Source organism: Sphaeramia orbicularis, chromosome 3 (genome assembly GCF_902148855.1).
Source record: "Sphaeramia orbicularis chromosome 3, fSphaOr1.1, whole genome shotgun sequence".
Classification (NCBI taxonomy): Eukaryota; Metazoa; Chordata; class Actinopteri; order Kurtiformes; family Apogonidae; genus Sphaeramia; species Sphaeramia orbicularis.
In genome coordinates this window covers 41,685,543-41,697,679 of record NC_043959.1, presented here as the reverse complement: position 1 = coordinate 41,697,679, position 12,137 = coordinate 41,685,543, and the positions used below count along the sequence as shown (strand labels likewise).

General features: G+C 36.2%; 1 protein-coding gene across 1 annotated transcript; it reads right to left on the bottom strand.

Moving 5' to 3' along the window:
• Positions 1-289: 289 nt before the first annotated feature.
• Positions 290-6,381, bottom strand: ddias (DNA damage-induced apoptosis suppressor). Its single transcript, XM_030124198.1, has 5 exons — positions 6,013-6,381; positions 4,851-5,012; positions 3,322-3,430; positions 2,646-2,953; positions 290-2,530 (listed from the first exon to the last, which is right to left on the bottom strand). Exons 1-5 carry the CDS (start codon positions 6,132-6,134, stop codon positions 868-870), a joined length of 2,364 nt encoding a protein of 787 aa, XP_029980058.1. The 5' UTR covers positions 6,135-6,381; the 3' UTR covers positions 290-867.
• Positions 6,382-12,137: the final 5,756 nt, after the last annotated feature.

Genomic DNA, 12,137 nt, shown 5'->3' with positions numbered 1-12,137 from the left:
CAATGAACTTGCAGCAGTCGTGAGTTACCTAAAGATTCTGTTGTCACTGAAGTGAAAATTAAACATTATTGTGGCCTGAGTTACAATGCATGCCATAAAAGTACAATACTATTGGCTCAACTCCATCTGAAGACACTTGCTCCAAGTATGCACCTCTCTTTATTTTTGTATTTTCTACCCACCTATATGTTTTTTGAGAAATTACAACATTCCAATTGAGTTTTTCGTGTCTTATAACAAAAGCCTTCATTTGTAACAGTTAAAAAAGGTTAAGAATGTGTGACAAGACAAGTACTAAACAAATCATTGTTTATTAAAGTGCCCCATATCGTGCAAAGCCATTTCATTCTGTAACACCAAGAACCACAACAGTGCAGATTTCACCTGTAACTCTGTGGTTTGGTTTTACATAATGATGCATTTTTCATTGTACAAAGCTTTTGTGTTTTCCAAACTGTTTCCAAACAATCTTTTTCACTGCATGCTTCAGTTGTAGTTTTCCTTGACTTTATCAACTGCACTTCAAACAGAATTCAAGAGCTTGCAAAGCCAATGTCAAACACAGGATTATAAATGATTCCAGATATGACAGCAAGGTATGTGGACATGGTAAATATGGAAGAGCAGATGTACATAAATAAAAAATGATTAACATTCTGTTTCATAAAAGCTTAAAATAATTAAGTGGATAACATGCGCAGTCGAGACACATTACAATCCTTCGTGTAGTATATTTTAACAGCCTCTTTTCTGGCAGCAGCGTTACTGAATGTACACTTCTTTTAGGTCCTACAGCATCACAAGATTCTTACCTTAAGATGCACTGAAAACAATTTACACTTGGCACAATCTGTAAAGTTCTCAGACTTAATCAGAGAATAAATCTCTAGACCAATTACATTCCTCGTTTTCATCACCTAAGAGGTCAGTGTTGCATCCTTCCAAGACTTCCTTGTCAGCTGATATGAAATCACATTCTGATATCTCACCATTACATGGCCGACAACAGACATTACTTTCTCTTTCTATGGGATCGCTCTCTGTTCTGACAGTTTGCTCTAAGAGTTTTCTTTTACAGCAGTTTTTTTCCCCTTCCACCCATTGCCCTCCCCAAGTAAAACTACTCGTATTAGCGTGCTTGCTTCTTTGGATCTTTGTGTTCAGATGTGTTTTAGCAGCAGGTGTAGGAGGGACAATCACTTCTTTGTCTTCATAGTCACAAACAGAAACATCTGATTCATATTTCTGGTTTGTTCTTCTCCTTGACCCCGTGTTTAGAGCCCCTCTCCGGAACCTGACCTGCTGCTGAGCCTGAAAGTGGAGTTTATGCTTGTCCGATTTCCAGAAACTCCTTTTTGGGGTAAATTTGTTGCTGTGTCTACAGTATGTCGTACTACACACAACATCCTCTTTCAAAAATTCCAGGGAGTTTGAACTGACACAGTTTACTCTGCAAATGGGAGAGGAGATTTTTTGTGGTTTTTCACGTGATCCAGAAACCAGAGATACTTTTACAACAGGTGTAGACTGAGACGGAGGGATGAACTCAAGAGTCTGCAAATAATCTTGAGTGCCCAAACTGTCTCTTGTATTGGATTTACTCCTTTTCAGATTCTGTTTGTCTGGTGTTGAAGGTGTGACATGAGCCGTTCCATTCTTTGGGTATTCTTTGTCTGATTTACAGTGCAGTGAGCGAACTTCAGCTGATGAATATGTATGCAGTGTTTCTGTATTTCTGATCACACTAGGTGTGATCTTCAAAGTCTCTAGAGCCATGCTGTGGTGCATCTTTGTGCTCCTATCCATGTCTGATGAGCAACTGAATAGGTCAGCTGAACAATTGTAGACACTACCTTCTTCATCATTTTCAGAATCAGCCTTCACATCCTGTTGATCACATTGATGAAGATGGACATCACCGGTTTGGCTCGTGTTGACACATTCATAAGTGTCATAACAGGCCACCTCAGATAACTCATGCCTCTCACCACCATTATTCACTGCTGCTCTATTAGTGATATCCAAAAACCTTCTTGATTCTTTGTGATTTTTTTCTGATTTTTCAGAAACTTTGTCGTCCTCACACAAAAATTCTGTCAGACTCTCAGAGAAAGGCAAATCTTCCAAAGCTAAGGAGTCTGTCAGAATGTTCTGGGTGAGTTCTTCTGCAGAAGACCCCTTTGCCTTGGAGCTTAGTTGTAAAGCCATTGTGTGGCCAGACGGGGAGGAACTCAAACGAGGGAGCACAGGAGTGTTTCCAGCAGCATTTTCCAAACATGAAAACTGGTATTGAGCAGAAAAACGGCTCTGCAAAGAAAATAAGCAGGACAGCCTTCTCTCTGCTGTTCCATTTTTTGCACTGAAACTCTGAGTACGATGTGGTGTTTTTATGTCAGTGATGATTCTGCTGTACTCATTGTCGTTGTCCTGGGTACCACAGTTTTCCTGCTGCTCTGCTGATGAAGTAACTAGTCCCATTGACTGTTGCCAAGGTGGGGTGGGACTGAGCACAGAGTCTTGCTGCTGTGATCTGAGCAGAAAAAAAAAACTGCATGTTAGTTTCAATAATTTATCCAGCAACCTGACTCTTCACTACTTTTCACTATTTCATTAGGAAACTTTAGACATATTAATAATTTTCATACCTTTGCAGTGATTGAGAAAGATATCCAGAGGCACACAGTGTTGCATTACACAAGCTACTGTTTGATGAATGACATGGAACCAGCATCAGGGGTGTTGCTGGGGGCCTGGGGGTTTTGCATGGATCTCTTGATTCTAACTCATATTCTGCTGCTTTCTGAACAAGAGTCTGATAATAACTGACCACTGTGCAGCCCTCCAGACATCTGGCTTTAGGAAGAATCATCTGACTGGCTATAAACTGGACGGTGTTGTTACTGCTGGAGACTTTAGTTCCCTCCAACCAAGGAACATTTTCTGTTTCAGTTACCTATAAAACAACCAAATCCACACAGGCTGAAATTAAGCAGCATATAAATTAAATACCATAAATGACATATTATGAACTACTTAAGCTGACATTTTCTTTAAGATGTAACCATATACAGTAGCAATTTTAACCTCAAGCTATTTATGTAATTATGACAGACACATTTCAGATTTGATCAAAATGTCACCTTCCATTTGCTGAGAGACTAAAACTGTCTAAAAACACATAAAAATTCTAAATCCCTCTGAAATACAAAAACATTTTCAGTCTTAGCTATATTTAAGTGGCTCTTAAAAATCAGTATCAGAATTTTTAGGTGCCCAGCACAAACTATGTAACAGACATTTCATAAACAATTGCAAATGCACCTTTATACCAAAGATGAAATGTCTGCCAATAAAGCAGTCTTGGACAGCCTTCAGCAACAATGTGGATCTTGTTGATACTTCTACTGGTCCACTCAAGTCCTCCACCAACCTATAAAATTACAACAAATATAAATACAAACTGGACCATTTAAATGGGCCATATTTACAATGATGAAAAAGAGAACAATACAATGTATTACCTCTTAGAGGTTTTATAGTATGTAAGTGCATTTCCACAAAAAATGTTTAACATGTATTTGGAATTTTGGCACTAGAAATTTTTTTATGGAAACTGAAAAAAATATCAAATACATTTTCCAAATAAAGGTTATTTTTCTGCTCTCCTGAGATGGTTTTTGCAGTTTTTCACAAAAGCATAAATGCCCATAGAGGAAATGGAAACTCCGTTTTCAAATAAATTCTGACATGTACACTTAACTCACATGATTCATCAGCTGACTGATTATCTATTCGCTGTGTCTCCCCTGATATACTGACCATGTGCAGATATGTTTAGTACAACAGGTTCTGTGGACTGATGTGGTGACTAAATTATTCCATTGTCTCATCCATGAAAAATGTCGCCACAGCCATTTTAGATGAAAAACATCAACACAACCCTCAGCTTCTACTTCTACTGTTTATTAGAACCTTATTCTATGTAGCCTTTAGTGCCACCTGCTGATAACACAATGTAGACTAAATGTATGTTTCAAATCGGTTTATGTAGGCTACATGATTCCAATTTTTGTTTTTGTTTAAACTGACGTGATGTGACTATCCATCTATAAAAATATTTTATGGGAACACAACTAGTCACACCTGAGCTACTATTTCCAGAGTCTCCATGTTTTTAAAAGGAACTGCAGATCACCATTAACTCTAGCATTATAACTTAACTAGTTACATAATCAAATAACAAATGTACCCACAGAAATGAGAAACAAAATATGTAATTATGTTAGAGCTAGGTTACTAATAACATTGTTGGTGATTACAAATGGGTTATATCCACTTTATCTTGTTTTGGGTAAAAGAGATAACTATGCCAACCCAGCTGGTCTCGTAACTGGAACAGCAATGCCATTCAGTGCTGGAAAAATCAACGATATTTTCCTTCTGAAGTCAGAAAAGAGCTATAAATTTGCAGTTCAGTGTTGGTTTAAGATACTTTTTAGAATTTTCTCATGTTGCCCATATTAAAACATTTATAAGAAAAGTAATCAAACTAGTAAAAATGCAATGAATTAATTACAATAGTTAGATTACTTATTACATTTTAACAAAGTAAGTAGATACATGTAACCTTTTTAATTCAAAATCAATAGTCCCGGCACATATACCATCAGGTTTCTTGTTTCGATGAGAATTCAAGGACTACATTCAGTGTTAGACTGCAAACAATACCTGAATTTAATGTAGCCTATTTGTTACAGAAGAAGAATGATGTTAACACTTTCATTTTAACAACATAAATAGAAAAAGCACAGCCTGGTTCATCAACTTAACAACCATAAAACAGTACTCACCTCTGTAAGCCACTTGCATGGGTGCCAAAGAATGGGTTCAAGCAGGTCCCGAACACTGTTATTCCAAATATGCATGTATTCCGGGCCACCTTCACTGAGAGACGGTATCTGTAATCCACCTGCTCCCTGAGACAGCTGTATCCACACTTAAAACAGCTCAATCTGTCATAAACAGAGATCAAGAAGCCAATTGGAGAAGGACTTAACATTTAAAGTAATCTAAAGCATGGAATGGAAAACTAGATCCAATAAGATACGGATATTATTTTAAACGTATCACTTATTGACTTACAGTGTAACTGACCCCCTTCTACACTCAACAGCAGTTAAAAAAAAACACCCTAAATCCAACAACCAAAACAAATGTGTGAAATGTTCATATTTCTCATATGCTTTATATGTAGCTAAAACAGTGTCAAGTTGAGCACAGATCCTACAGTTTCAGAGTGTTGATGTAATTTTCAGTAGTAATGAAAATCCTCATGGTTTTTATTTTATATTTCTATATCTAAAGTAAAATGGGACCTGATAATGTGTGATGGTAGATGTTCTTCTCCAAACAAATGGTATAAAATAAAAACTAAAAAAAAAAAAGACCTTGCATAGTGAAAAATGTATCCGTACCTTTAGCAGATCACTCCAATGTAATTTACATGCACACAACTTCATCCTTACCTTCAAATACTGGACTCATACTTTAATTAACTCTGAATGTATTTTACAAACTGCAAAAAGACAAGTATCTTACTGCTTTACATAATCTCTAGATGGAGTCTGTGGTATGGTCTGTTTACCTCTGTTTTGGCTTTATTTTATCTGTGTTTTCATATTCTTTTCTAAGTCATATTTTAAACCTTTATTCTACTTTATTGTAAGTCTTGGCATGCTGATATTTTATATTTCTGATCTTGTCTGGAGCAAGTGTAAGAACCTCAATTTCCCCCAGGTATCATTAAAATATCTGACTCTGAATATCTGATTCTGATTTCGACCAGGAAAGTAAGATGGGATCTTGTGTCTCGATGGGAACTCCCGAAAGAAATTTAATGAAACTCAAAGCTGAGACAACTAACAACATGTAAGGCTTAACTCCGAACTATTTACCTCTTTTCTTTGCTGTTTTACATTACGAATACTCCCATTTCAGATATTCTTTCTTTACCTAGTCGGGTCCAGTGGTTCGGGGTCTATCTTGGAGAGGCAGCCTTTACAGTACGGATAAAACACACAGGCATCCTGTAGCGACAGCACAGCACAGTCCACCAGAGCCCTTTTCACAGGCATTTAGACTGACTGCAGATCATGGACTTCGATCAGTTTTGGTTGGAGCTAAGCTAGCAGGCTAAGTTTAAACTAACTGAAAATACGGAGAAAAGCCTGTGTTTTATCGGGTTGGAGCGATAACTATAAGAGCATCATTCCAACTAACAATAGCTCTAGATTTTATAGATAAATACTGCTGTTAACTACATTTAAGACGTAAAAACTAAAACATTTCCAAGTCAAACCAATGTCGCTAACGGAAGCTGTCTTCTTCTGCTTGTTTTGATTCGGTGGAGTTTGCAGAGCGGCTTGTACAAACATTATCTCCCCCTAGTGGTCAGCACCAATAACCGCAGTTAACGGTGTTTCTGATGTTCTTCATAAATGTTCAGCAGAACATTTTCTTCAAAGAAAATTGCACCGAAATTGCTTGGAATAAAAAAGCAAAAAATTTTACTGATTAAATATGTACCAATAGCACAAAAAAAGAAAAAAAGGACCATAAACAAAATAAAGGTCAATTTTAGTCTTTATGTGCTTTACTCATTTATTATCATATGCACAGTGAAGAAACATGTTCCCCGTACGATGAAACTCCTGCTTTGCTGTCCACAGGATGCGTAATATATAAAAACAAGTACAGATGAATAAAAAATGTTCAAAAATAGACAGTGCAAATGTACAGCTACTATGCACTACCAGCCTGTATTAGCTCCACAATGGTGACCTACAGCATTAAGATTCCCATACATGTATTTGTCAGTGATAAAACTAGAAAAATGTACAGCAATTATAATGTATTCTGCATAACTGAACTGAATGTTTATTTCAGATACTTTAGGGGTATTTCGGTAGCCTGTGCCACTTTACATTTTTTATTCGTTCATTATAGAAAATTAAAGATCGAAAAGGCAGAAAATTTGATCTAACACACAGATCTGCGTTTTTCAATTATTTTACACCCATACTTAAAAGTATTTTGAGTAATAATGTAGTTCCACTCAGTTTGGAGCCGAGATTCTTTCGCGAATTAGGCATACGTCATAATCATTGCACTACAAAAATCGCTGGAGACATCTACACAGGCCAATCGATCCGTGACGTCCAATATACTGTTTGTTTTTGTATTTATTTACTTAATAAATAACTTTAATTAAACTTTTATTTAATCAGATAATGTTCCAGTTAGATCAAGATCTCTTTTACAAGAAAGGTCCCCGGTTTGAAACCGGGCGGAAACATTATTTCTTCTATTACTAACTTGAAAAAAGGGTTTAAATCACAAATGTCAAATATACAGCCCATTAACCTAGAAACCTTTGTTTTTGCAAGCCAATCAGAGCAGGGGTTGCAGCTGTAATAACCTGTAAGTATTGATGTGACTATATGGTTGTATTGGGCTGGTAATGTGCTGCCACTGGTGAAGTGTCAGGCTCTATGCAAACATAGTTTTTTGTTGCCCACTCCATTCCAGGTCAGGTCTTGGCATCATTCATATCAATGTTTGCATCTTATCACCTGAGTTAGACCTAATCAAAATCTGGACTCAAACAGATACTGATATTTTGGTTTTGTCAGAAACTATATATATATATATATATATATATATATATATATATATATATATATATATATATATATATATATATATATATATTTATATTTATATATACACTTTGTATTGTGTATATATTTTGTTTTACTTGTTTATTTTTTGTTTGTGAATGATTGTATTCATTAAAAGTTGATTTTGCTGAAAACCTGAAAAGCCCATACCGTTATTTTTTCAAAAGCACAGCCTATAACCTAATTCCAACATAACCTATAACACGTTGCATAAGTATACATTAGAAAAAATGTTTCATTTTAGAAAATGAAAGTTTTTCTTATTTAATAATAGTTCTTCCAATATAAAGGTAAGTAAGAATAACATTTACATTTTTACCTCAACTGGGATTCCAACTGATGTTTCAGCAGAGAATGCCATTAATAAACCTGTAGGAACGTGTCATTTTTCTTTCTCTTCTGATTGGCTAGTCACAGTTCTATAGGGATACGCAGTTGGCCACTGCACTGTGGAAACTCATGCAAAACGTACAATGGGTCATTCCGTCCTGAGAGTATATGTGTACAGTGATAACATGGTTGTTCTTGCTCTTTTTACTGGCTAACTGTGTGTAACTATTTTGCTTTAATTCCACACTACTAATACCACATTTTTCCTCTTCTCATGCAATGATTGTGACAGTGTGATTTCCCATAGATAAAGTATAACTGGGACTCAGTATGTAATCATCGCACCTAGTCAAAGTTGATTACTGATGTGTATAAATAGGCATAAAAAGGAACCAAATTATTCCAACTTTAGGAGAAACAGTGCAGCATGAGTGGACATTATATTAGAATATCACATCTGTGTAGTGCCCTTTCACTGCTGCTACATAGTAAAGAAATGTCTGAAAAGACAGAATTTATTGATTATTTTGAATGACATTATTTCATGGCACACTCTAAAAGGTTACATTACATATTACAGCATCATCTGTACATCTCATCATCAGCAGATAGTCTAAATAATAGGATGTCTACCGAAGAGAAAACACCTGGTGTGATTGACATGATAGAAATCCTATACGAACTAAAGAAACAAAAATATCAAAACACTTCAAAGCAGAAAAAGAACATCTTCGATAAATATAGATAATCTGTTTACAGGCACATGTGAGTACTTGGTGAGTACCAGTTTTACCACAGAGGGGCTCTAGTCAACACACCCTTCCAGCTGTGTGAATCTGCCACCTGAAACAGAGGAGAACACTATAGATTCAACGCTGAACTAAAATTCACAAAACCAGGGAATAGCATATATTACATATAGACAGATCCTTAGATACGTGTATGTAAGCAGAAGCTTTGTAATTTGTTATGTCTGGATAAAATGTCTGACCTGCATTCGCTTATGAAGAAACTTCAACTTTTGGTTGAGACATTCAATCTCCTAAAACAAGACCAAGACAACATGGTTTGAAGGATCCAAGGATGCACACTGTAATAGGTTAATATACCATTTATACTAGTACATCACATTAAAGATTCTGAATATAAGATCAGCATAAATCAACATTTGCTTCAAGAAAGGCCTGTGCATAATTGCCATGGCTGTCTTGTGTTTGCAAACACTTAAAGTTAAAATACCTGACTAAGCTTTTCATTGTGCCTGAGTTTGATCTGTGGCAGAAGGTCTTCCAGTCTCTGAATCTGCAGTAAAAGATTAAAAACTTCGAAATAAGATACACAAGTTCCAGACACACTGAGAAATAAACACACAGAAATAAATACAGACTTCAACCAGAAAGCATTTTCAAACTGAAAGCAGATAATTTGGAGACCAAAACAATGAGAGCAACATTTGAATAACCTGGGCAATAGTATATACAGGGGAAAATATGTGCAAAAGTCATTCTTTCAAAAGTTCAAAGGTCTTTTTTTTTTGTGCATAATTCTGGGTCATGAGCAAAAGTCATAAAATGCCTTTAGGGTTTTATTAGTCCTGCCAAATGTCAATATGTGTAAAATGTCCCCCAAACAGTATGTTGGTAGTGATCTAGCACTTGTACTAGTTAATGTGGTGTTTCTTTAATGACACCATTTCAAGCCACTGATTGTTATTGCATTATGTTTATACTATATTCTGCGTCATACCCTGCGGTCAACTGGTCTTCATGCTACTGTCGTTTTGCAGTTTGCCCACTAGATGACCTCCTTTGCATTACTCACACAAAGGGGTTGCAATGTTAATTTCATTCCACTTGTACTGTCTCAGTGCAGACACAACCGTAACGTGTAAGATGTACATGACACTCATTAAAATGCTCAAAAAAATTTTTTTCCTCTACTTATTTTCAATGGCATTTCTTTTATGCACCTGAAAATGTTTTGACATATTTTGTCAATTCAGCACAAACACCTTAAAACTGTAGCATTTACTGAACATAAGAAAGTGCTCTAGTGAAGTTGTGTCATTCATTGATTTATGTTCATGCATTTGGCAGACGCTTTTTTCCAAAGCGACTCACAGGGGAAAACCAATTAAATCACTCAATCAATCAAATTTTATTCATATAATGCCAGATCACAAAAAAAGTTATCTTACGACACTATATATGTAGAGTTGGTCAAAACCAGACTCTAAGCCAATTTACAGAAACCCAACAGAATCCTTCAGGAGCAAACACTTGTGACTGGTGACAGTGGCGAGGAAAATCTTCCCTTTGACAGGCAGAAACCTCGAGCAGACCCAGACTCCTGGAGGATGGCTGTCTGCCTTGACCAGTTGGGGTTAAAGAGTGAGGGTAAAGAAAGAGAAAAAGAGAGAGTGATAGAGACTGGGGGAGAAGGGGGGAGTAGGGGGAGACACATGGAGGCAGTTGAGGATAAGTGAGTGGTGATGATGAGGGCAGGGAAGAGGCAGGACCACTGCAGCAGGACCAGAAATAATCCTGGATTTAAACCTATATTCAATATTGATGCATGAAAGAGACTGTTTCCGCCTGATCTCAAACCAGAGACCTGTGTGTTAGGGCAAACATGATAACCACTACACTACTGAAATTGTTAAAAGTACATCTGGAGGGCCATCCCATCACTTTTAGCTATTTTCCAATAATTCCTACTAATACTGATTAAAATATATCATATTGCCATTTTTAATGACTTGGATAATACTTGCAATTAACCTAAAATTTTACTCATTTATGATTGAATATAATGAATATATTTATATATATTTAGGTCATAAAATGTATTTAAGGGTTAATTAGTCCTGTCAAATGTCAAAATGTGTTACATTTGACCCAGACAGTATGTTTTGGTTCTTTAAAAATGATAAATAGTGACCTAGCACTTATGTAAGTTAATGTTAAGGTTTTTTTTAATGACACTGCATTGATTCACTGATTGTTATTGTATTATCCATATCCTGTGCCATACCCTCCTGTCAATAGTCTGCAGCCTGGTCTTCATGCTCTTGTTGATCACAGTCATGGGGATGGTCCTAGGCTTAGGGTGCACTGGGAATCAAAATATCACTACATTACAGACAGTAAAAGCACACATATACGGCAGAATGAAATAAATGTTACAGACTATTACCTTTGCAACTCTAACATAAAGATATACAAACACTGTGTCCCCAGATCTAAGCCTCTTATAACGTTACAAAAGACAGCGAGGACAGACGCTGATCATACACTTACCATGTTGGAACATCTTGGCCACCTCAAGGACATAAGGCCTGTGATGGAAATGAATCTGTGCTCATTAAATGACTTCAGCACAAATGTAAATAAATAAAATTGACTTAGATGTAACTTACATGTGTTTACTGTTAGCAGGAATGGAACCATTTAACGGGATCAGAAAGCCACGGTGATTCCTGATCTGGAAACAAACAATATACACAGACAATCTAATACCTTTGCATATACTGATTCCATTTTCAGGTTTGTTTTTATTAAATGCACCTGCATCATAGGAGCAAATGAATGAAAATACCTTCAATATGAGATTGGGGGAATTCAGTCTAAAGGTGGTAGAGATTATCTGAAAAGCATATAACAACCAAAATAAAAGAACAGAGTATAAAAAGAGAGGAAATACTTATGTTTTTTTATTTTCATGTTTTCAATAGGACATAAGGAAACAGAACTTCTGCACTTATATATAATGTGTATGTTGTAATTCCCAGAAAGCAAAATAAACCCAAAAAAAGTGTTTTATAAATGGTCTGCACAGTGTTTAATTATCTTTTTTTCATATCTGCTGTATATGAGCATCAGATCATTCTTATTTTGGTGCTACTGAGAGTTTATTTATGTGACTGAAGTTTAATCCTATAATTTACCCTCAGTTGAGTCAGTGTGGTCGTAAGCTCTAGATGACTGTTGTATTTACTCAATATTAAAAGCAGAGCTGTGATACCTGCATGACTGTGGTGACCTCGGCCGCTGGAGGAACAAACACTTC

What these genes read in the sequence shown, in the direction of transcription:
- ddias (XM_030124198.1), bottom strand. Translation starts at nt 6,134, where the DNA reads ATGCCTGTGAAAAGGGCTCTGGTGGACTGTGCTGTGCTGTCGCTACAG. An exon ending in GAACCACTGGACCCGACTAG is followed by an intron (nt 5,013 to 6,012) that starts GTAAAGAAAGAA and finishes TGTTTATGACAG; the next exon opens with ATTGAGCTGTTTTAAGTGTG. An exon ending in ATTTCATCTTTGGTATAAAG is followed by an intron (nt 2,954 to 3,321) that starts GTGCATTTGCAA and finishes GTTGTTTTATAG; the next exon opens with GTAACTGAAACAGAAAATGT.